This window comes from Triplophysa rosa, unplaced genomic scaffold (assembly GCF_024868665.1).
Source record: "Triplophysa rosa unplaced genomic scaffold, Trosa_1v2 scaffold148_ERROPOS71392, whole genome shotgun sequence".
Lineage (NCBI taxonomy): Eukaryota > Metazoa > Chordata > Actinopteri > Cypriniformes > Nemacheilidae > Triplophysa > Triplophysa rosa.
This window is the reverse complement of record NW_026634152.1, coordinates 16,482-41,298: the sequence shown is the minus strand read 5'-3', so window position 1 is coordinate 41,298 and position 24,817 is coordinate 16,482. Positions and strand designations below refer to the sequence as shown.

The 24,817-nt window shown below is 38.4% G+C and overlaps 3 protein-coding genes across 14 annotated transcripts; 1 reads left to right on the top strand and 2 right to left on the bottom strand.

Annotated features, from left to right (window-relative positions):
* Positions 1 to 798: 798 nt before the first annotated feature.
* si:dkey-19b23.7 (uncharacterized) lies at positions 799 to 4,360 on the bottom strand. Of its 4 annotated transcripts, none has more exons than XM_057326964.1 (8): positions 4,129 to 4,359; positions 3,345 to 3,416; positions 3,185 to 3,256; positions 2,616 to 2,791; positions 2,471 to 2,528; positions 2,178 to 2,349; positions 1,402 to 1,599; positions 799 to 1,193 (listed from the first exon to the last, which is right to left on the bottom strand). In XM_057326964.1, exons 1-8 carry the CDS (start codon positions 4,234 to 4,236, stop codon positions 1,072 to 1,074), a joined length of 978 nt encoding a protein of 325 aa, XP_057182947.1. In that variant the 5' UTR covers positions 4,237 to 4,359; the 3' UTR covers positions 799 to 1,071. The 4 variants fall into 4 exon arrangements, with proteins under 4 accessions (XP_057182947.1, XP_057182949.1, XP_057182948.1 ...); XM_057326966.1 differs by having other exon boundaries at positions 4,012 to 4,246; XM_057326965.1 differs by lacking the exon at positions 3,185 to 3,256 and having other exon boundaries at positions 4,129 to 4,360.
* Positions 4,361 to 6,504: 2,144 nt separating this feature from the next.
* On the top strand, positions 6,505 to 10,753 carry zpax4 (zona pellucida protein AX 4). Of its 3 annotated transcripts, none has more exons than XM_057326969.1 (19): positions 6,505 to 6,644; positions 6,737 to 6,790; positions 6,904 to 6,993; positions 7,078 to 7,205; positions 7,335 to 7,475; positions 7,560 to 7,634; positions 7,708 to 7,878; positions 7,964 to 8,060; positions 8,168 to 8,391; positions 8,474 to 8,627; positions 8,705 to 8,913; positions 9,028 to 9,145; positions 9,225 to 9,430; positions 9,506 to 9,623; positions 9,813 to 9,982; positions 10,090 to 10,187; positions 10,254 to 10,363; positions 10,438 to 10,627; positions 10,701 to 10,753. In XM_057326969.1, the coding sequence occupies exons 2-19, from the start codon at positions 6,769 to 6,771 to the stop codon at positions 10,705 to 10,707; spliced, it is 2,328 nt and encodes a 775-aa protein (XP_057182952.1). In that variant the 5' UTR covers positions 6,505 to 6,644; positions 6,737 to 6,768; the 3' UTR covers positions 10,708 to 10,753. The 3 variants fall into 3 exon arrangements, with proteins under 3 accessions (XP_057182952.1, XP_057182951.1, XP_057182953.1); XM_057326968.1 differs by having other exon boundaries at positions 6,714 to 6,790; XM_057326970.1 differs by lacking the exons at positions 10,254 to 10,363; positions 10,438 to 10,627; positions 10,701 to 10,753 and having other exon boundaries at positions 6,714 to 6,790; positions 10,072 to 10,151.
* A 58-nt stretch (positions 10,754 to 10,811) lies between these two features.
* On the bottom strand, positions 10,812 to 22,790 carry si:dkey-19b23.10 (uncharacterized). 7 transcript variants are annotated; one of them, XM_057326972.1, is made up of 14 exons: positions 22,733 to 22,790; positions 22,413 to 22,647; positions 19,303 to 19,404; positions 15,491 to 16,376; positions 15,255 to 15,370; positions 14,961 to 15,107; positions 14,649 to 14,872; positions 13,921 to 14,060; positions 13,694 to 13,797; positions 12,013 to 12,073; positions 11,848 to 11,936; positions 11,634 to 11,768; positions 11,433 to 11,533; positions 10,812 to 11,315 (listed from the first exon to the last, which is right to left on the bottom strand). In XM_057326972.1, the coding sequence occupies exons 4-14, from the start codon at positions 16,287 to 16,289 to the stop codon at positions 10,919 to 10,921; spliced, it is 2,313 nt and encodes a 770-aa protein (XP_057182955.1). In that variant the 5' UTR covers positions 16,290 to 16,376; positions 19,303 to 19,404; positions 22,413 to 22,647; positions 22,733 to 22,790; the 3' UTR covers positions 10,812 to 10,918. The 7 variants fall into 7 exon arrangements, with proteins under 7 accessions (XP_057182955.1, XP_057182954.1, XP_057182961.1 ...); XM_057326971.1 differs by lacking the exon at positions 19,303 to 19,404; XM_057326978.1 differs by lacking the exon at positions 19,303 to 19,404 and having other exon boundaries at positions 14,961 to 15,053.
* Between the last annotated feature and the right edge of the window lie 2,027 nt (positions 22,791 to 24,817).

Sequence of the window (24,817 nt, the reverse complement as noted above, 5' to 3'; positions counted from 1 at the left end):
AACCAGGATTAGGTGCTTCTAGACCATTGTTTTTCACTTATCATTTCCCTCTGATTTTAGAGGTAAGATATGGTTAGGGTTGGGGTCTGGTGTGGGTTTAGATTTTATTTATAAAAATGTCCTTAGGTCAACAAAATATGTTGCACTGAGGACATTAACCACTTGGCAAAATCAGGTTGAGCTCTTGTAGCAGCGGGCAGATCATTTCACAAATGTGGAACATCCAGAGAAGGTACGTGAGACTGATTTTTTCCCTTTTTTGGGATGGCACTACAAGACGTCGTTCGTTTGCAGAGCGTAGGGATCTGGCAGGTACATACTGTAAGTCTGCATTAGCGAGTGAAGATATGGGGGTGCCGAACCAGTGGTGGCCTTGTAGGCCAAGAGCAGAGCTTTGAATTTGATGCGAGCGACTATAGGGAGCCAATGTAATTTAACGAAGAGAGGTGTGACGTGTGCTCTCTTCGGTTCATTGAAGACCACTCTTGCCGCTGCATTCTGGATCATCTGTAGAGGTTTGTTTGAGCAAGCTGGGAGTCCAGCCAGTAGTGCATTGCAATAAGTCCAGTCTGGATAGGGCAAGAGCCTGGACTAGGACTTGCGTAGCATGAGTACAAACAATTATACCCTCTAATCTGTGTTTTTAACCATGACCCACCCATAGAATTGTAAAAAAAGATTTCACCTTTTGATTGTGGACCAAAGAGATGAAAATATTTGTTACAAATGGTTAAAATATGTCCAGTTATTTCGATAACAATATTATTGAAATAAATAATGCTATCAGACAAATTGATATTTAATTTAGTTTATTTTGTGTTATTTTGTATGGTGAACATATCACACTCAAAATACTAAGAAGTCACAATGGTTCAATTTTGTGAATATAAGGCAACATGTTAAAAGACTGCAAAACAGCCACCATCATCACTAAAGATAATAAAGAATAAAACCGTATTATTGTTTTTTACATAATGTTGTTTCAACTTTAGTTGGCGATGTTTTGTTTGGAGCCCATGTAGAGTGTTTAAAGGAATAAACCTCTGGAACATGAAGCTATTCCTTATTTTTTCAGTTATTGTCTGGAGATTCTTCCGCTGAGGGACTTGTAGTGCTGTCACTGCCTTGAAGTCTCTGGACCTCAGAGAGACTCTTAAAATGAAGCTGTCTCAATGGCTTCAACTCTGCCACCACTAAGGTAGAGGGAAGAGGAAACAATGTGAACAATGAAAAAACTAGCCTGAGAAATACAACTGTAGTGATTTGTGTTTTGTTTAGTTTTTCATTGACTCACAGCCTTTATCTTATGAGCACAAAGACAAAAAAAGAAAACTTTCTAAGTCTTTGGATCATGGATTTCCCGGACTCCAAATGTTAAACAAATATAAGCTCTTTACCCACCCAGATCATAGAATAGTTCCTCTCGGTTTCCCTGAACCACAATCATCTCCAGGAAGTTCAGAAGGGCCCCAGTGACCAGGAAGCGTTCTGGAAGGGAGAGGGTTTGGAGGTACCTCATGTCTAGAGAGAATGGGTTGTCAGGAGGTGGCATGGTGCACAGTCCCACTAACTCATTCACAATATCCCATGCATGAGTTCCTACAGGAGAAACATTAACAGCAGTACTGTACAGTAAATGGGTAGTTGACAAACAAACAACACGTGTTCTACGGTGTGACAGCAAAAATTTGAAAAAAAAAATTAACAATGAATGTCAAATTTTCTTACGCTATTTTACATTATATTTATGAAATATTACAAAATAATATATTATTAACAGTTTGTTTTCTAAATTTTTGCTGTCACACCATATGACACATATACAATTTATTTGTCAACTACCCATATAAAAAGAGATAAATACCCAGATAAGGACAAAGGACAAACACTGGTCAAAAACAATTTGACAACAGTTAAATGTGTGTTATGTATGAAGTCTTCATACTTCACTAAAAGTTGTTTCAATGGAATACTTAGGGTGAGCAGTATCCTTCTGCTAACTTTTTATTTACTCTATGTCATCCTTTACAAGTAACAAAAATGAGTACAAACAATTATACCCTCTAATCTGTGTTTTTAACCATGACCCACCCCTAGAATTGGAAAAAAAGCTCTCACATTTTGATTGTGGACCAAAGATTATTAAAATATGTCCAGTAAAAGTTAAGATACAAGACCTTCTGGTGCTGAAATCCAGTCTGTGATAGACTTGAGTTTCATTGGTGTATCTTTAACCAGAGTATCAGTTCCTCCGATGTTTACCAGGCGCTCATGATTAGACCGAATCCAGGAATAAGGTTGCCCATACTTGGCATAGCCAGCCAACAAGAACAGGGTGCAGTTGACTTCCTGTAATTAATGGAAAAAGCATCTCAATCAAAAAGGTTTTCTTGATATTTTTATAGACAGCCTATCAATATTGTGAAATTCAAAAACAAATATGGATATTTTGTAAACAAAAAATACATACAGGAACAGCAATCTCTCTCTCACTGGGTGAGGCTGGGAGAAGATGAGAATCGCATCCCCTAAAAGAAGAGTGAAAATAATTCATGTACAGCTCTTACGTTGGGCGTAATTGTTGCTGTCCAATTAAAGCACAGTTTTAACTCTACCTGCTGGGAGTTTGCTGCTGCGTGGCTGATGGCGTCTGCTTCTTGACCTGTGGAAATGGCTCTTCTCCAGTCAAAGGGGACCTGGCGTAGTCACTGTCCAAACTGTAGCTGCTACTGCAGGTTGTGCTGGTAAAGTTGGAGGCCACAGACACGGCATACCCAGGAGAACGCCATCTCTTTGAATAAAAATAAGATGTTTCACATCAAATTTTATTATTTGCAACTGGATAATGGCTGACTTTTCCCACATATTATAGACTTAACTATTGTAAATAAATGCAGATTCTGTGCCTAATGTCTTTTGAAATGTGTTTGCTTGCTATTTTTGATACGTCAAAGGTTTTGCAATTAGAGATGCGTTGTACAGTTTTGGTTTGTGCAAAATGAAATGTCATTTGATGCCAAAGGCACTGTGAAATAACAGGTGTTTTCTGTTCTTTCTTTCTCAGAATGAATATATGACTTGGTAAATGAATAAATGAATCATTAAGAAACTGGAATCATTCAGTAAAATTGGGGTCATATTAAGTGAGCAGAGAAACAATAATAATCAAGAAACAAAAACGGACCAAATCATCATTCACAACAGTCAGCAGAAGTTCTTCTCTCCCTCTCAGCCAAGGCTGAAAATAATGGAAGCCCTACAGACAGATCAACACAAAACAACAGACATGACTTGTTTATTTAAAAAACTTAATTTTTAGTTGAAGAGATTAATTGAACATTTACCTGTAAGGACCCCAGTATTGCAAGCTCAGACAGGAAGTGCTGAAGTCTCCTGATCTGTTCTTTTTCCTTCATCTGTTTCTCACAAAAAGCAAGAAAAACAACTTTAATGTTATTATTACAAAGCATACAACACACACTTTGTTATACACACTTATAACTTTCTATTGTTTGAATGAACAGGTTTTAATGATTTTTAGATGATACTGTACATAGAGCAAGGAAACATGTCTCCGTTATAGACAACGGCAGCTCTGTCATTGCTATTGTGAACAATAATATACAATGTATCAATATATTATAATGAGTTCACAAATAACGTTAATTATTACGGACACATCATAGCCTCTTTCTTACGAAAATTTACCATGGTTTTACTACAGTTAAAACCAAAAAACATGGTTACTGTAGTAAAACAATGGTTATCACAAAAATAACCATGGTTTTGAAAACCACGTTTTTTGTGAAAACCATAGTAAACGATGGTTACTGTAGTAAAACCATGGTTTTGCCCTAAGTAGTCAATGCACCAAAAAACCATGGTTACTACACTTGTACCACAAAAAAACATGGTTAATTAACCGGGTTGTCGTTGCATTGCGTCAAACAAAATGTAAGTTAAATCAAGACATTTATTAAATATCTAATTACGAGCATTTCACATACTTACACCGGAACTAAGGTTTATATGCGCAGAAAAAATCAATTCGATCTGCTGTGAATGAGATACGTTTAAATTGAGCAGAATTACTGCAAGTGTCACGCCTTAAATCCATATCTCACTAACCACGTCTCTCTCGATTCTACAAGGTATTGGAAAATCGTTAAAAAGAGCATCAATCCATCCTCCAAATGTTTTTTCCGTCCATGAGTTCTGGTGTATCGATAAAAACATCTTAATTCTGATTTCTCGCGCTGTTCATTGTGCAAACGCTTCCATCGCGAGCAAGGGATCATCTGCGTGTTGCGCTTCTACAGACAAAACGCAAAATATCATACTAGTCTACATAGCCGCGGGAAGTGGGGGTGCTGCGGGTGCTGCAGCCCCCCTGGCGTCGAGCGAAAGAAAAAATGAAACAGTGTGAAAGATAAATAAATAAAGGCAGAGACTGTTTGCACCAGGTCCACCCACCAATATGTGATTGGAATAGAGAAAGTGTAAGAACGACTTCATTTTAAACAATGACTCCAGTGGCGTAAGGTGTACATTCTGTATAACGTGACACAGGAGGGGGATTCTAATCCAACTCTCGCATTTGTTTTCAATAAAATTGATTTAAGACTAAAAAATAATGTTTATTCATAAAGTTTAGGGAAGGTTAGGGGAGTAGGGCTTTAATATCTCAATAATTTGCCATCATTTTAATATTTTTTTATAAATATCATGAGTTACACACTGTTATTATTGGATGTTTAATGCACAACAATACTGAGTTGCAAATAGTAACGTTATCTGCCACTGTTTATAAGTATCAATAGCATCTAACTACTTTTTCTACTTAAAGAAAAATAAATTACCTTCTGTAAGAGCCATGTTCGGTGCATTTCCTGCATATGTAAATAATTATGATGGTGGGGTGAGAGTGACACATTCTAATGTCTGGGGGCTTAACACAATCTTCACTCAAAGTAGGAATGGTAGTAATAGCCTAATGATGTTGAATCTGGACTTAAATAGCCTACAAGAATATTTGCTGTTATTTCATGTTCAAACAGGGGCGGCGTTTGCGTATGTCGTATTATTATGACAGTTGCCATACCCTAGCATGCAGACAAAACAGTGGAAACAAAGTGTGCATATCGATGCTCATTAAAGATAATCAAAATATTTTAAACTGCTGTAGGCTACATTTTTAGCATGGGCGTCGGAAGCATGTATGATTTGGAGTGTAAAAATGACACTCACTCACCAACAGCTTAAATGGTGTAAGAGATATTTTGTTGGAGCCGCCCTTTTGCTGCAGAAATTAGATCTTAAAAAGGGAGAATTGTTATCTGTAAATCTTTGTGCATGTGCGTGCATTCATTCAGCTTCGTGGATTCTTGTACACGTTTTGTTTAGATATGATGTGGTATGGTTCCGTTACTTTGTAATGTCGTTGTTGTATAGCCAGAGGAAACGTTGACATAGGTTTTGGTGAAACGCCGCCACTGTGTTCAAAGACAGATAAAGGGTCCTCTCTGCTGAGGCTGTATGCATTGACGTTAAACATCAAATGTGCAAAATACTTTCATCCTCCTTTTTATTATTGTGTGTTCTTAGGCCTGGTCCTTGTTATTTTGTCTTTATTGTTTTGAATTCATTACAAAAATAATTCTGTTAACTCTCTAATTAAAGCTGTGAGCAGTGCAGCGGGGAAAATAATATCTCGTGTAATTATGACAAGATACGCAAAATTCCCCAGGTTGAGAAACTAGTATGAATCGTAATGACACGGGCCCTGTAGTCTCTTGGCACAGACTTTATGAACCTCTGCTTCCACCTTGTGGTTAATCCGTCATTACACAGGCTCTTGCCTTACCATGTTTATGCTTTTATTAACGGAGAGTGAATTATTTGTTGTAAAACTTTTTTTTGCACCGTATCATTGCATATAAACAATTCACAGGGATTAAGGAAAAATAAATAAAATACATCCACAAGTTTTTTTTTTTTAAGAGAGCACATTTCAAATCACCCGTAGGCTTACATTAATTTGAAGTCAATCAAATTTTTGTAATTTCACTCCTGATCAATGCAAACGCATATCAGGGTGTATATTTTGGATAACTACTCTTACCTCATATAAGGCAGGAGTTAAGGTTGTATGAACGCACATAAGGCAGGAGTTAAGGATTTGAACGCACATCTTTTTAGCAATAACAATAGTAGTGATTGCACTGATGCCTCAACCAACATTTTGAATCAGATTTTAATATTATTTGACAAACAGGAGAAAAAAAGCATATCATACCATTAAAAAAAGCAGACAAATGTGCATTTCACAAAGCTTAGCTTTGATAGTGGGCGGAGCTTTACAAGCAACCAAGAAGTGCTAACAACCCAACCAATGACTGCAGCTAATAAATTAATTAGCTAATTTATGCTCAATTCAAACTCTTTAAGTGGCCAATCAAATAAATACCATCCCTAACAAGTCACTTAAGGCTACATCATTAAAATCTAGTCAGGTTACTCTTAATATTCTTAGATGCCAGGGCCAGGATATCTTGTGTTGGTGTAGTGTTTTGGTAGTGCTTTTGACTTCCACATTACAGACCCTTCCGTTAATCAGTGGTGATGGCTATTGGCTTTATTTCAGGGTAAATGTTTCTTTTTCTTTATACTTAAAGATATCCAGCATGCCTTTCCATTGTTCCTTTCTTTTACAGAGGCCTACTTCTCCTGTGTGCAGTAACCTGTGCCTTATGGGACCCTAAAAGCTCAATGCAGCAGTCCTCCAAACAGAGTGAGACATTTAACACAGAGTTGATTATATTGGTTACTTCATGTCACAACGTTTCTAAATCTAAAACTAAAATTGTTTCCATCAAACTGTTTTCTTTGTCTTTGACCTCCTAGTTCCCATTACAGTTGAGTGCCGAGATCGCCACCTGTTTATCTCCACAGATCTCCCACCCTCTGGCAATGAACCTCATTTTGAGGCAGTTGGTGGGTTTTAATTTGGGGATATTTTTATCTGTGTGCGTCTGAAGTCATAATTGCAGTGTTTTAAAGCTGAGAGTTTGTTTTTAGATGGTGGAGGTTCGTATCCTGTCACTGAGTACTATGGGGCACAATGCGGTTACACTTACTCTGTTCAGCCTCTGCTTGGCCGTGTGGTGCTGAGAGCCTCATACTTCTCCTGTCACACAGAAAATCAGGTACTAGAAAATCCAAAATGATGCATGTGAGACTCTGTTCTTTCACTTCAGGTGTAACTTATAAACTCTGGCTTGACTGTCTAAATGTGGTAAGATTCAGTCTGTTGCTTGTTTTTTACTTAATTGCAGAATGATGAGGTTTTCACCTTCAAGTTTAGAATGATAATTGAAGAGCAGAGGGGCAAAGAATCATTTGTCAATGTTTCAAAGACTTGTTACATTCCACCTTCTCATCCAAGAGAAGTAACCTGTGAGGAGAACTATATGGAGGTGAGGGGTTTTCCACTTTGTTGTGTACGTGTTCGTCCAGTAGCTGTATGTATTGTGTTGGTTTATTTTTGTGCCTCAACATAGGTATCTGTTGAAAGTGGTCTTCCCTGCCCTTATCCTGGTGCTGTTAAAAGTGACTTTTCTGCAGCTTTCTCTGTGGTATGTGGCTGGTTTGACTCTTGGATGTTGTAGAGTTGTGTAGGAGTAGTTTAACTGTTTGCGTCGTTTTAAGGCTCAACAGTCTGCTGTGGAGTCCTTGCAGGTTATGCTACAAGCAGAGGGTCAACAGCCTGAAGTCATGTCGACTGAAGATGTTGCTAAACAGGGCTACTTTATAATGCTCACACCAGGCCGGATTGTCTTTCGTTCATCCTTTGGACAACCTCATGCTTCCTTCAGAATGGTAAGGTGCATGTTTTCTGGTTGCCTTTGTTTTTCTCAAGGTCCTGTACTGTATGTAACTGATCATGCATTTCAACTTGTTTCAGGTCAATGGTGTTGCAGTTGAAGTAATACATGCCACAGTGTTTTTCAGACAGGGCTGGACTGTTGTCATGGTGGACCTGGTTGCTGCCTGCTCATTGGGTGTGTTAGCTGGAATCAAGTGACACTGACAAGCTACTTGGGCTTTGCCTTTTCATGTTCTGTGTTTGGGCCACTCTTACTATGGCATACATTTTCTTTCATGTCAGATCAGGGATCTTTTGATGGCAACAGACTTCACTGGAAGACCCCTGCAGTGATGACTCCACTGCTCATTGGCCCCTCAGATTTGATGAGCGAGTACATAAGCATAGGGGTTGATGGCCAGGTCATTAACAAACAGGCAGCTGAAGACCGAGGCTATGCCGTGACTGTAAATGAGGAGACTGTAGACAGCAGTATCCCTTTTGCTGCAGAGGGAGGGGTCCGAAAGGTACCGCAATCCTCTTATTTATGCATGCAACCTTTATTAATCTTAAGATGTTGTAAAACACTTTAAATACCTTCACCCACAGAGCTTTTTGATGGACAATGTATATAATGAGTTGTATACAGTACAGTTGACCTATGAGCAAGTGTTTGTGGACCACAGTGGTGCGAGGACCAGGCAAAATGTGGTTCGACAAATGGCTACTCCACCAATTGCTCATCCCCCCTTTTCAGTCAACCGTAAGTTTTGCGTTTATGGGTTTTTAAAGGGCTGTTATGACTGACTTTGAATGTATGGCATGGACTTTCTCTTTTAGAAACGACACCTGAAGAACGTGTCTTTACTGTCTTTCTGGGTAACATCCCTTTTGATGTCGAACTGGTTTCCGTGACTCTAAATGGGCAGGAGTTTTCGGTCTTGACTGCTGTGCAGATGGGTTACTTTATTACCAGAATCCCACAGGAAAATAATACATGTGCTTACATCTTGCAAGTTCCGTTTGATAATGCTGTAGTGAAAAAACTGGTGTGTATCACTCACTGCTGTGAACTCTTTTCTGTAACCCAAATAGGGTGACTTTAAACCCACGTGTTTTAAGTGATAAATTTGGGTGAATTACTTGTCTCTTCTCTTTTCCAGTACATTGCTGAGGGACTCTTTCAGTACATACTGGAAATTAACTGGACTTTAAATATCATGCCTCAGGGGGAGGCTTATTACCACCTTTCTTCTGTGATGGCTTTGTTCCGTGACATCTGTAAGATTTTTCCCCAATTTTTCTAAATACTGTCTTGACTATATTTACTGTTAAGTTTAAACATTTTTCTTTCTAACAGTGCCTCCAGTATTTGACAGCATGTGTGCTGACAATGGCATAAGCTTCCAGAGGAACCATCGCGAATATGACTACTTGTGGGACTTCACAATTGGACGCTATCCTCTGACTGAGCAGCTGGCGTCTGAGCGGGGTTACATTATGAACAATAACAGCAACACCCTCATCCTGGATGTCCCTCTGTCTACAATTGGATACATCTACGAGGTCTTCTAACTCCCAACAGTGTTTTTTTGACCAGCATTGAGACTGTTTAATGATGAGAATTTTCCTCTTTTATAGGAGATTAATCTGCAACATTTCTACGGCTCATTTGAAGTTCTAACCAGAAATGCTAAAACCCTGTCAGTTGAGCAGTCCTCAGCACAACGCTGCCTCTTCCAAACCACTGAACTCTTGGGTACAAAGACTGTTTTTCTTGGACACCTTTTAACTTTACAAACTCCAATAAATTTGATTACAAGAGCACAATGTCAGTTTGATTTGCATGTATGGTCCAAGGCTCATGTGGTGCTCAATTGTAAACCCTCATGTAGATTGTGATTTAGTTAAAAAATCCTTTGAGTTTCTCACATCTCCCCTTTTGTAGTGTGCTCCACTGAGGGTGTTCTGACTGTGGTTAGTGACATTACTCAAGCAGTCCCATCTATTGACCCTGGTCGGACCACACTATTGGACAACAGCTGCAGACCCCTGGAGTTTGATGACAGAAGAGTTTTGTTTTCTTTTGGGCTTAACACCTGTGGAACTAGAGTTCAGGTGGAGCTCAACTGACACTTTGCCATACACTTCTGTATTGGGTTTGTCTCTGCATTGTCACCAGATTTCTGAAGTGCCTCATTCAATAGGTTCTTTTACCTCTTTAGATTCATCAGCAGTATGTGATGTATGAAAATGAGATCATATTTCACATGTTATATTCAACTGACAGCAAGCCAGTCATAACCAGAGATGCTGCATACAGGTATTTAGAACGCAGTTTCAGTTATGTTGCTTAAGTGATCCTACTACTGCTTTTTTACGTAATCAGGATGACTGTGAGATGCATTTACCCAGTGCATGGCACTGAAAGCCTGTTTGTGGACCAGAAGTTCAAATCCGAGACCCCTGGAATGGATCAATCCAAGGATCCCGTGAAGGGTTTGTTAACTTTTGTTAGTTACTTGGCCAGTAAGTTTTAATGCATGTATCATTCATGCATGTTTTTTCTTTAGTTATTCCCCAAATGCTTAATCCCATGTCACTTCAAAAACCAACAAAGCCCTTGATTCATAGAGCAAACTTAGTTGCTGAAGTAAGAGACCAAAACAGAAGGAAAAAACCAGCGCAGGCCATGCCGGCTGATCATGTGCGTGTGGTGAAGTGGAGAGCTCCTGTGAATGCATATGAATTCCGCCAAACTAGGTAAACTTCATATTTAATTTTTAAAATGGTTTCAGCTTTCTAAACCGTGTAACACTTATCTCTTCTGTTTCAGGACCTAATGGATTATATATTTTGAAATATTTAATAAACCTGTTCTTAAGCATTGTTTTCTGGTCATGTGGTTATTCTGCCCCCAATGAATTGACGTAAACCCTCACAATAATCACACTTTTTATTAAATTGTAAATTTGTGAGCCTTGCCAATGTAACAAACAGAATCATATAGAATGACTATCCTTTATGCTCAAATGGATCCCCTTTTATAGTCTCTTATAGAACTGGCCACCTGTCTTTAGGCTGTGCAGGGAGACCCATGTCTGATGTCCAGTGTGAAGTGTTGAGAGAAGTACTTTGAGCACAATCTGTGGATTTTGGGTGGGAGCCATATAATTGGTACTGCTGCTTGGGCATGAACTCTGTCTTTGTGCTCTGGAGAAATGCCAGCTGGGTTTGTGACTGGACCAGGTTCTGAATAAGGCTTTTGGTCAAAATGTGGTTCTGATGGTGGGTCTGGGTTAGGAGTTGCTGGTTTGGATGAGGCAATGCTCTGGTTAGGTTAAGGCCGTGGTGCGGAGTTGGGTGTATCTGGAGTTTTTCTCTCCAGTCCTCTTGCTGTTGCCGATGAATTTTCATGTGTGCGTTTCTACTTTTGATCTTGTAGAACATTCTGAAAAGAGAGTGAAAGGTCAAGACTACATGGCACTTTCAAAATGAGCTTTGTCAATACTATAGCCACATTTTAATAGTAGCACAAGGACACTAGAGAATACAAAGTTGTTCGTACTTTCCACACTGTTTACAAGGAAAGCTTGTGGGAAGTGGTGGGGTGTGAATCAATCTCTCAATACTTGTTTGGTTAACTAGCATCTTCTGGACTGAAGGAACCTGTAAATGACAAAGACGCTTCAATTTCTTGACATCTGTAACCAGATTAGTCATAATTGTGAGGTCTTATCACTGCACTGATAGCTTTTTACAGTGTTACCTGACAAACAGTGACCGTGTTTGTTTCCTCCCTTTTACATCCTTTTTCTCTTTCCATTTGTTTTTTTTGTTTATCTAAAAGTCTCTTTGAGTTGTAGTAAAATTCTACACACTGAGATGCTGTTTTTGTTTGTACCTGACAAAATGAGATGTTAAATGTAAATGCTGTAATCACCTGCTAAATTTAGTCATTTAGATTTAAGTTGAGCTATTACCATTTTCTGAATAAAGGAGAAATCTTTTCCATAAATTGTAAATGCTTTATGGAATAGTTTTTGTTCACTTTTAGTCCAGGTATCAGTGCCTGCGTAAAAAAATAGAACTGTTAAACGTATTTTTTTTTTAAATGACTGTGTAAAGGTTGACATCTAAGTATTTACCCGAGTAGTGGTAGTCTTCTGATGGAGCAGAGTTGGAGAATAGTAGCATCTCTAGCGCTTCCTGTTGGTGAAGATGAGAAATGAAATTATCCTAATCGATTTGCATTGCATCGAAGCTAAACATGTTTACCTTGGGACTAGACTTGTGACGTTTGTGCTACTAACTCATTGCTCTACCAGGTGAGCTACAGGAGCACATTTATTCTGTTTTATACTTGATGTGGCAACAACGTCTATTTGCAAATTTAAAGAAAATATTAGGAAATAAAACTTAGAACATTGGGAAGCCTTTGGTAGTCCCTTCTATCGCTATTTTACAATGAAACATAATCAAATCTTTTTCCATCCATTTTGGTTCGACGTTCATAAGCAATAAGCCCCAAGAAGCAGTGGGTTACAGTGCATTTTATAACAGCTAAGGGCGTTGTGGCACGATGTAGCTGTTATAAAATGCGCTGTAACCCACTGCTTCCCGGGGCTTATTGCTTTTATAAAACTGTTATTCCATATGCTTAGCAAGGTTTCATAAAATAAAGTAAATAAAATATTTAGGCTATGTGGTGCGGTCAGCTGTTATATATTGAGGTATTTTATAACTGCTTAGAACTCCGCTCAGCCAATCAGAATCAAGGACCAGAACTGACCGTTTTATAATATTGTATAAATGTCCACAGGTTTTTACTTAATCCTGTTAACCAAACATTTTCTTATTATTTTCCTGCATATTTTGTGACATTGTAGCTATTACCGTTAATCTCACCTTTCAGTGTTACCTTACGTCTTGGAAGTTTTGTCTTTTTAAATACAATTCATTATTAGTTCAATTCAATTTTATTTATATAGCGCTTTTCACAATGTGCATTGTTCCAAAGCAGCTTTACAGGAGCAAATAAGAAAAACACAGAAAGGTAAAACACAGCACAGTGCATGGTGTTTATAGACCAAGCAAGATCATTATAATAAATATCTAATAAATAAATAAATGCAGTCTCCCGGTGAGCAAGCCAACACTGCACTGCTCTGCTGTGGTGAGGAACCCAAACTCCAATGATGAATAATGGAGAAAAAAAAACCTCGGGAGAAACCAGGCTCAGCCGGGAGGGCCAGATCTCCTCTGACGTGTCATAGCTGCAATCAGTGACCCCGACCAAAGCCACCGAGCAACGTCCACGAAGAACAGGGAGAGCCCACGAGCCGTGACCCAGGAAGCCCCACCCGCCGAAACCGTGCAGGTCCAACCCGGTCCCATTCCAACAACAGACATTAGTTTATTGTCCTCATACTTGGCATGTTAGCAATGCTATATTTAATGTATTTGCTAATTCTATGCTAAGACTCAGTCCTGTTACAAAAATGCAAAAAATAAAACCGTAACCTGAGATTGACCAATACCATTTTGAATGGTACACATCGAAGGTGTTATCAGATTGACACAGTGTCTACACTGGACGATGCGACAAAAGACAATAGAACGCATTAGAAGCCATTATAATTTTAAACTTTGTCCACACTGGATGCGACGCGATGTGGTAGGACAAACCCATTTAGAACGTTTTTCGTGTTGCGTCTGGTGTAGACACGTGTGAGTGTTGAAAAAATAAAAGTTTACCTTGAAAGAGCTAATTGGACCCATTTGGTGGATAACCCATAAACACAGACTCATAATGAACATTGTACTTACTAGAATGTTTCCTTGGCAACGAGACAGGCTATGCAGAGCAAGTTCCAAATTGGCACCACCTCCTGGTAGAACACTAGAAGCGCTCAGGTCTAAAAGATTCTCCACTAAGACACAGTGCAGAGATTGAAATCAAACTCGATGAATTTTCAAGGGAAGCGTCCAGCAAATTAATTATATGGGTTTTGCTGGTCTGACCAGTAAAATGTTATTTTAGTATTGTTGCTTACCATGCTGTAAAATGGTGTCACTCTGCTCTAATTCTGGCCAAGGTTTCCACAACAGTTCCTCCCTGACTGGTTCATCTGGCCATAATTCTTCTAAAAGATCAGGCAGCTCAGCTTGGAAATCTGGGCCTATATTTATGGACCTGGGATGTGAATGATAAAGATTAACCTCAATAATAAAATACTACAAGCAAATATGAAATAATTTTACTCAAATTCCACAATCTTGTAACTGTTCAGCAACTTTATAGCAATTCAATTTATTTCGTCATTCATCATTTTCATTAATTTCCTTCTATATGACTTTTTACATTGTGCATCGATGCAAAGCTGATTTACACAAACCATTTTAACACAGAGGAAACAGAAAAATAAACAGGAAGGACATGAAACATATGCAAAGATGTCAATGTGATGTGAGAAGTTTAGCTTAAGTCAGGCTCAGTTTGGCAGGGCAGTCATCTTCTGTCTAAATGCTGTGAAAATAGTATCAGTGCTCCATATGAGTATAATTCATATTAGGTTCTTACAAAATAGTGTAAAAGAACAAAGTCTAACACTAAGACACATTTTACATTACAAACTGTAAAGGGAGTTAGAGTTCATGGAATTGTAATCAAACCGTTGTATTCGTTGGAATATAAAGACAGGATTTGTATACCTGACTAAAACCAAAAGTCCCATAATTACAGTAGCCTACATAAAAAGACTCTGTTAGGTTTTATTGTTACCTGTGTGAGTCATTGTCTTTCCTTTCATCAGTCCACAGTGCTCTGTTTTCCACAGCTAAGGGGGGCAGCAGGTTATAGAAGAGTCCTGTTCCACTGCGAGTGGGGTTCAGCATTGGGGGAGGTGTACAGTGAGACACAGTTCCCTCCCAGGTCTCCATGAGCTCCCTACCAAGCTGGATCACACTGTTGAAGGGGACTCCGGTGTACACAGCAATGGGGACATTCTAAACGAGGGGAAAGAAAACAATAATGACGTTGCACTATGGGTGAGAAAGCACAGCTAGTTTTAAAAAGTTTTAAATGGTCTCATGCCTGTGTGTTGGACGACCCCAGAGGTTTGTCCGAGGACCCAGAGCTGAAGTTCGGTCCGCAACTTAATCTTAACCCCTCTCCTAACCCTGATCCCTGCACATGGAGACTGAGCTGTTGAGAAGGTCCAGATGAAGATGATTGACCCATCTGTCAAGATAAAGAGTGGGTGCGCAGCAATCATAGACATCCTAATACACCCATACACAAGTCATAATGCCTCAATAAAATATGCTTGAGCACACTAAAACCATTGATAAAAGAAAAAAATAAACTGTGAATATGTACTTCACAGACCTGAGGCCATGACATGTGATCCTCAGAAGTCCCAGGCTCGTGGCCCAACTGGAGCTGGACACAGGACTGTGGATGGAGATGTTGGGCCAGTGCATGGTTGAAGGACAGTAAACAGTCTAAAGCAAGAAAATTGATCGCTTAATAGTCATTCCTGAGCAGTTTATGATTTGCAAACAAGTACAAAGTATTTAGGTGAAATATTTTTAAATGGCTTGAGATCATAAGGCTGTGCATACCTGTACTTTTCTGCTGAGACTGTTGTTTCAGATGGGGCCCTGCATATTCTGAATAAACCAGGGAGGGATTTGGATCTTGTGAGAGGGGCTGTATTAGGTCCACGCCCTCTGTGTCTTCAGATGGCAGCTGGAGCCAAATGGGATGGTTGAACCTGCTGGTGGAGGGGGAGGATAGAGGGAAGAATTGCAGTGACCCATCTGTCTGTGTTTGCATCTGCGACTGGCTCAGGATCTGCCCAGGTACGCAGTGTCCTGGTCGCTTAGGAGGTGAAAATGAGGGAGGAGGCAGGGGCGTTGGAGGTGGACTAAGAACCAGAGGGAAGGACATAACATTTGAAGGTGGTATAGAGTTGTTGGATGGAGTGTTGAAGCCATTCTGTTCTCCTCCACCCTGTATTCTCGAGGTGCTACGACCGCAGAAAGCCTCAGAGAAAGAATCCAGTTTCTGTCGTTGAGGCCCCATTGTGTCATAACTCTCTGTCACTCCCTGTTGGTAACAGTGAGAATTCCAGACAGTGTCATACATTCCAGGGGCCTTATTCCTGTTCAGTGCCATATATGAAACTGGAGACATATTGCCCCAGTAAGATGCATTGCCTGCTTGATCCGTTCCATTCATCGTGCTGCCTGTGCCATCACTGGCCTCACATGGGTGATGGTTGGAGACCTCAAACTGGGTCAGGCTACTCACTAATTCATGCTGGTAAAGGTCATGAGTTGACCTTTGACCTACTGTCTGTGGTCCAAACATATGAGGGAAAGAGAGAGACTCGGCCTCGGAAGTTGTATGATCAACCATGTGGTCCGTTTGGGTACGTATTTCAAATAGCTGAAGAATTCTTCACAGACACTGCAGGAGTTACAGGACAGTCAGAGAATCTGAAGACTGTGGTAAGATACACAAAGACATAGAGACATTAAAACTTTTTATCCGCACAAACGTTAAAACCAACCACACAAATAAACAAGACGGTTAAAGGTGTTTTCCTCTAGCCTAATGCTTTCTCTTGTCTCTCTTTGTAACAATTGATTTTAAAAACAAAGCTGTGTGTCTACACAAAGTTCCACAGAAATAGAAAAAAACGATCTACAATGCACCATCAAACGACATAACAACCTTTGTTCGTTCACCATTTTACTTGACAGTTTTTGTAACTATCTCTATCATCATTTGATGAAGTCTGATCCGACATTCTTTTTGTTGTTGCGTTCATACTCACGAGTGTTCCTCTTACCGTTTTATTTCTCTGTCCATAATCGGCAGTTCAGATTTTGTACGATCTGTTCACATCGCCTGTCTATGTAAGTTGTGTGCTGTGTACTACCTACGACTCCAGCCAACTAAATTAAAATAGTGCCATAAGAGAAAGCAGAGACCCTCTGCCTCTTTCTCGCTTGTGCGCACACAAACGCATTTTACATGAACGTAAAAACATGTTATCACACATATACACATATTTCTTTTGCAGGTGTTACCGATCAAAAGGTAACTCTTCGGTTTGTCATAGTCACCCCCTCCCCTAAAACCCTGAACCGAAAACCACATCCTGAGGAAGAAGTCACGGATCTCCCTCTCTTTCTGTCTCCCGCTCTCTTTCTTTCTATATCTATCTCCCTCGTTCTCTCCTCCCATCCTTTTCTTCTCAGTCTATTTTTAACTGTTGTCCTACATTATAAGCAGTATGTTGTACTCACAATTTCCAATAGATCCCTGTTCTGTTCTTTTTCATTCATGGTTGTCAGACAGAAGAACTGAGCAGAGCAGAAAAGGGACTATATCCAGCTTCGTTCTAAGTTTTAACTTTTTGTACAAATGATAAAAAGATACAGAACTGAAGAGTGTTGTCTTCAAAGATGTTGGTAGGTTATGAGACCTATTGTGCTTGCGGCTCAGAGTATTATCTTGAGATTAGCATCTGTTGTGGTTTGTGACTTGAGTGTAAAGAACGTAAGAGTTGTCAAACTGGCAGGTAAGGCGTGGGTGTACATGTATACGACCTGAGTGAGAAGCACAGCTTCCTGTCATGTGTGTGTTGGTCAGAGTGAGAAAACGTTTGTGCACTTTCTTGTATTGATGCATTTTTGTGTTTAAAATGTCTCATCACAATGGCAAATAAAATCTATCCCTCTATAACTAAAACAAAATTTTTGAGCATTTACACACAAATGTATCCGCGCATGCGTTTGTGGGAGTGAAAAGACAAACTGTGTGTGTTTACGGCAGCGAGAATCTGTGGTTGCTCAGTCATGTGACAGGAAGTTGACCATGAAACAACGGCAGAACAGGAAGTGGACAAGGGAAACCTCCGTACACCCCGCCTCCGCTCCTCTCTCTCTCTCTCTCTCTCTCTCTCTCTCTCTCTCTCTCTCTCTCTCTCTCTTTCTCTCTCTCTCTCTCTCTCTCTCTCACTCTCTCTCTCTCTCTCTCTCTTTCTCTTTCTCTCTCTCTCTTTCTCTCTCTCTCTCTCTCTCTCTCTCTCTTTCTCTCTCTCTCTCTCTCTCTCTCTCTCTCTCTCTCTCTCTCTCTCTCTTTCTCTCTCTCTCTCTCTCTCTCTCTCTCTCTCTCTCTCTCTCTCTCTCTCTCTCTCTCTCTCTCTCTCTCTCTCTCTCTCTTTCTCTCTCTCTCTCCCTCTCTCTCGCTCTCTCTCTCTCTCGCTCTCTTTCTTTCTTATTGCAAGTATATCCCTCTTTTACCCACAATATAAATATTGTTTCCATTCCGCAGCTTCTACCGTATATTGTCTCCTCACCTCACCCCTTTTTCCACCCACACAGTGTTTCCCTCCATTTTTTGTCTTTCTCTTTCTTTCTCTCTGCAGATGATGATAAGTTTTTGTAAATAAAATAAAAATGTAACCTTTTGACTGGAAGGCCAATACTACAGATCCACCCACGTTGAGTCTATGCATTGTATCTCGTTGACAACTATTAAGCTTTCGATCAGGATGAGCCCCCACACAGGTTGTAGGTTTGGCCGATGTGTTGGCTGACAAGGGTGATGGTAATTCAGTGGTAAGTACAGTATGAATGTACCTGCAGAAGTCACCTACACAAACCTCACTATAAGCATAATGTGGGTGAAAGAATAAAGGTGTAAGACAATACGGTACAAGCAGACAAATTCCTGGACCAGAGAAATGCAGATTTTTCACTCTTGCTGGCCTCTCAATGGCTTTTATGTTTTCTATAATCTGTAGATGGTTTGATACCGAAATACAAAAAGCGGGCAAATTTTTTAACTACTCTTTTTTTGACAAAAACACGTTTTATGAATCGCTTACCCTCAGATAAATGCCAAATAATATATAATGAAATTACACAAGATCTTTAGATAATATTGGTAAATAGAGGAAACCGGTGAAAAGAGAATAAAAACATAGGATATTATTGTGGGACGTGTGGAGGTTGTTTTCTAGTTTTCTGTCAGATGCGTATAAGGTGAACAGAGGAGGGGAAAAACAGCAGAGCAGTCTGGACTTTTTTCCCTCTACTTGTCTATCAGTCTATCAAATGTTTATCTTATCTTTCAAACAACCTTCAGAACTGAGTGAGTGCAAAAAGCTTCAGGTCCTAGATGAATGCTAAACTTATCGTAAAACTAATACATTACATTTTAGGTCACATAAATAAGCAAATACGAGTTAGTCAACTCAAAATGAATGGTAGCTTTTCATAAGAGAAGCAATAATAATTTTAGAATCATCTCATCCATTAGTTTGCCGTTGACTGATGTAAACTGAAATATGCTAGTCGGTCTATCCTAATGTTAGAGGTAAGATGTCACCAAAATTTTAAATTCTAAATTTCCTTACCGTATGTGTCAACATTTGTAATCTCCTGGAGCACCTGAGCATAAATGACTTGGTACAGATATGCCAGATGGCCATTCCTCTCTGCTCAGATCTATATTTGACCTCATCAGTTCAGGAGAGCACATACAAATAAAAAGTGCTGTTAGTTTTGGGTTTTAATTTGTGAAAGGTGGCATATTGTGACATGAAATTTTATTTCCATTCCAATGATGTGTAAAACATGTAAATCATCAAGAAATGTAATATAAAGTAGGCCTATCAAAATATGCAGTTTGATATGTTTATATTTCAGTATCTGCATGTACTCATTGTTGTATATAGTATTGGATTACATTTGGTATAATTCTGATAATCCTGAAAAAGGTAAAATGATTTTCAATGCCCTGGGAAAGCGGTCTAAGTTTTTAATACCAATGTATTGCCATAGTTAGCGGCAGTAACAATCATGGTGGAGATTTAATATATTTACAGATGTATTTTTAAGGATGTATTAAAAATGCAATGTTAATGTATGACTTGTCTTCGTCAGTGCTAAATGTTGCAATTCACGCCACATTTTTGAAAGCTTCTTTAGATTTTGTTAAAAAGTTAAAAATGCATCAAGGTTCAGGCCTTAAAAATATGAAACATTGTATATATTCAGCAAGTTATTATGATGTATGTGAAATCTAAAAAGTACATTTATAGTTTTGTACATTTGTATATACCCTTAATGTAACACAGTATATTGTAGTGATTCCGTGTCACAAAGTTTTAAAATTAATAATAACATTTTAAAATAAAATAAAATAAATGAAGATGTTAATTTGCAATCTGTATGTACAGTGGTCAAAAGGGATGTCCGGAGGGCATATTTGTCATATTTGCTTTTAATGCCTGCTCAGGTTAGATTAAAGCACCAAATAATGGTACAAAACAGACAAAACACTAAACTTTAGGGTATTTATTAGACATCATTATTTTGCATAAAAGTAAAACTAGGGAATATGAGTTTTGACTACACAATAGTGGAATAGAAAAACAAGAAGCTCGCAAGAAATTATGCATAAATATGGACTAAGATTTTTATCCGTTTTAATATTTTGTTGATCTTGTTGTATTTTGTAGTCATTCTCCTGGGCTTTGGCTTAATAAATGTTGTGCACCTTGTGATGCGCTATAAATTTTTGCTAACCCTACTAAATTTATATTAAAGCTAAGCTTCAGTTTACACTACAACACCACATGTAGGGTGTTTTAATTAAATAACAACTGAAAATGTCAGTTCTTCTATGCTGGACATCACTTTTGGTCACTACTGTATATGTTCGTACGCTTTCAAAATGCGCACTCTAAATGCAAGCTGCTTTGGATAAAAGCATCTGCCAAGTGCAAAAATGTAAAATGCCATATATTTTAACAAACCATATCAGTCTGATCCGTATAATGAAGAAGTACTTTAGCTGCAGCTGTTTTTGATTATAAGCATGAAGGAATTAAGTCTTTGTACCTTAAAAAGCGCTTTATAAATAAGACTGTTTTCTCATATTAATGCAGCAGGAAAAAAGCAACAATATGTCCACTGATTCAGAATCATAGCATTATTGAACTATTGAATGTTACTTTTATTATATTATAGATATTAAAATAGACTTTTTTGATTTGTTTTGTTTCACTTCCTTGTTAAAATACGTTTCAGTAGCTGAATAGAAAATGTCAAAACATATGCACTTCTTATGCAGCGTTGCATGCATATTTGCATATTAATTGCAGATTAATGCTACATTTGGCTCCAGTCCCAGTACACAGGAAATCTGCGATTGGTGATGTCAGCACCCTTACAAAATATTCATAAACTCTCGCTTAGAAATTAATTTATCTTTAGAGGTATTTTTAATGGATTAGTAGTCTATTCACGGACAGTGAGAAATCTGTGTGCATTGCAGGCAAATGCTAATTTTAAAAATAATAATTCTGAATATCTTTTTTTAATAACGTTACTAAGCAATAATCACAAATGCAATCACAAAGTGTCTTCACAATCTGGTGTTTGCAACGGCAATGTTGTGGATTCAATTCCAAGGACAACAAAAACTGATAAAAAATGCGAAGTTGCTTTTGATAACATTGTCTTCCAGATAAATGTGGATGTACTTGTGTTTGTAAAAATATGCACAAAGTTAAAATCATATTCAAAAAATAAAAAGAATTGCGCAACATATGGTGTCTCATTAAGCATATTGGTTTCTAATATAATCATCTTTCCCATCTTTATTGACTGCTGTGTGTTAATGTTCTCTTGCATTGATGCACACAAGTGCTTCGGGAATATCGTACCAGTAATCTGAGACACACTAACCTATACGATAATCCGAGGAAACAATTTTACCTGAAGCTGAGTGTTGAAATAGTGATAAAATAAATGATACTTTCATTATAGTGTGTTTGCACTAATACAACACAGAACCAGCTTTTCAAACCACTTTTTTCTTGCAGGTGTACAGTAACTGTGCAGTCAACACATTTTGAATCGTTTGAGATTGACACCGTAAAGAGTTTGCATATACATATATGCGCAAATTCGCATATCAACAAAAAATATGCATTTACTGTAGGAATAAAGTATGACACACTAACTGTTACAAAAGCCATTATCAATAAAAATGTCAACCAATGAAATGCATCCCGAATCAGCTTTGACTAGTAGAGAGTAAATTAATGTCATAAACCCAATAATAAAGATATTAATGAAATAAAATTAAAATGAGAAACACTAGGTCAGTCAATCTGCATTGAAATTCTCATATATCCTATATGCCAGCCAGTCATAATCCAAAACTAGGCCTCTGCGTCAATGAACTCTTGGGCTTGTGTATTTACAAAGCATTTCTCGGCTAAAATTAAAGAGCTGAAACATTCTCGCTGTATGTCTGCTACAAATGTTTACAGATCTGGTGCAATTTGCTACTTAAATGCTCAAACAAATTGTGCTTGCATCATTTGAAAAAGATGAGATGTCTCATTAAACGTTTGTTTACAGAACTGAAACACTTGTAAAGTCTTGTCGCTTTTTTCTATCAATAACTAACTTTACTGTTTGTTCTTCATAATCAGAATAAGATCTCACTTACCTCTCAGTTTTTAAGACAAGGGCCAAAGGGCAGTTGAAGTTTATGAGCTAGAGTGTATGCATATGCCTGTATGCACGAGTAAGTGGATGAAGGAGGGATGCACTGTTAGGGTAAGCCAGAAACGAAGAGAAAGACATAGAGAAACTCTTTGCGGAGGCGTTGGTAATGGTTGGCTTTCGGTACGGCAGTGATCTCTTGGTTCCTCTGATCTTTTGAAGACTTCGTCATTGTGATCCTGGAAACGAGTGAGAAAAAAACATCATACACACTATAGAGAGTGAGAATAGGAGAGAAAAAAACTATATTGCTCCGACTTAGACCTCAGAAGCAGCTCTCAGTTTGACAAAGCGCCTGTCCTTGCCCCTACTTATGTTTTAACTATCTCTTTTCCTATTTGCCCTCAAGGTGGGACTGTAGCTCAATTCTAGCATGGTGCTAGAAACACCAAGGTCACAAGTTTAATGCCCAGCAGCACACAAACATATAAAAATGTTTGTTCTTTAATGGACCATGAGTTGCTTTGTTTAAAAAAATAATCAATGTACTCTGAGTTTCTTTGGTTCAAAACATTTGTCAAATGTTGTTGCTGTTTTATACCACCTTTGAAGGCTGAATGTTTGAATTATGGGACAATGGTTCTCAATTGTTTTGACTTCATGGCCTCTCATTATTCAAAACTGTTGGAGAGCTTATGGTACATTTCTAGTAGCACTAGAAATTTGATGTATATTTACATGTTCTAGGCCTATGTCTTCATTTTAGGTCCCAACTAATTAAAGGGTCATTGTTGCTTTTATTCTGTCAGATTATTTTAATGAGAAAACATGTGACACCCTAGAACTGCTTTCTGGTTGAAAACCACGGATATAATTTTTTTTATCATTTTGTATTTTAATTATTTATTCCATATTGTTTGTTTATTTATTCCATGATGTTAATGCTAATAAAGTATAATGAAACTGGAACTGAAAAAACAGGCAGGCATAGTATTTGAACAACTAAAGGAGAAACTGTTGATTTTTTGTTTTTTAGTCAAGGTAGTCCGAAACAAAAGGTCGACAAAAGATGCCCAGTTTAATTCAAGGTAGAGTCAATCTTTCAAGGAGAGCACAAGAATTAAGAAGCTATATTTCAATATTGAAAGTCACACTTTTGAGAACAATATAGATGAATGTGAGGTGAAGATGATGATGATAATGGAGGTGGTGATGCTCATGAAGATCATCAAGATGAGGTTCAAGATAATAGGGTTTAATGAAGTCTAGTGAATGTGAGTAGGCTGAATCAGTAAAACCGAGAGTCAGGCATGACTGGGCATTGTTCAGGGAGGAGTTTCACATCAACAGGGCGAGAGGGGGCGTTGTGTCTGATACAGAGCAAAGAGAGAAAAGAGATGAGAGAGAGAGAGAGAGAGAGAGAGATACATAATGTGTGTTATGTATCAAATTGATTCATGAGATGATTCTGATGTCTGTGCCATACAACACAAATAAGACATGACACATTTATTTGAAGTAATATTTTCTGTTACCAAGTTAGCAAGAATGTATTTCAAAGACATTTACAGGCACTGAGGTTTAGAACTTGAAAAGAACCTGAAAGATAAGGAGCTATTTGAAGGCCTCTTTTTTCAACACAAAAAAACGATTCACTGCCGTCAAAAGTTGCCCAGAGTCAAAACGAAACCCCCATCCCCGCAGAAAACACACACACACACACACACACACACACACACACACACACACACACACACACACACACACACACACGCGCGCGCACACACAATCACACAGATACACATACATACCCCAAAACCCGTTTGACAAACACACGTAACACACACAGACTGTGACCACATGCTGTCATCTCAAGAGTGCGACGCTGTGTTTTACCAGAAACACGTCGCTCTCTCCGTCGAGTCTGAAATATCACTGTACCCCCGCTGACATTCAGAGATCAACACAAGCCTGAGTGAACGCACACAAACAAACTGTTGCAAGTACTCTTACAATAATGTCACCCTAGACAAAATCATCAAACAACTTCTGAGGTGAACAAAAGTTGGGCTCCGTGATTTGTAAATGTGCAATATTATAATACAAAATATAACATAATTTACTGTGTTTTGAAAATGAAGTCCATCACACTGTAAATACTGTACGTTAATGTATCGAGCAATTCTAAATAAAATATTTGCTCACTATTGTTATCCCAAACACATACAAACCTAAATTTGACTTTTTTAGGTGAGGAAAATGTTAAGTTGCACTTAAAAACTACATAAAACCCCTACAACTTAATGATTGTAGGAGATGCAAAGGTTTATTTATTTAATCATCTATTGAAGTATTTTAAGCATTTTTAATTTATCCTGAAATAACATTGTCAATTAAATAAAGCACAGA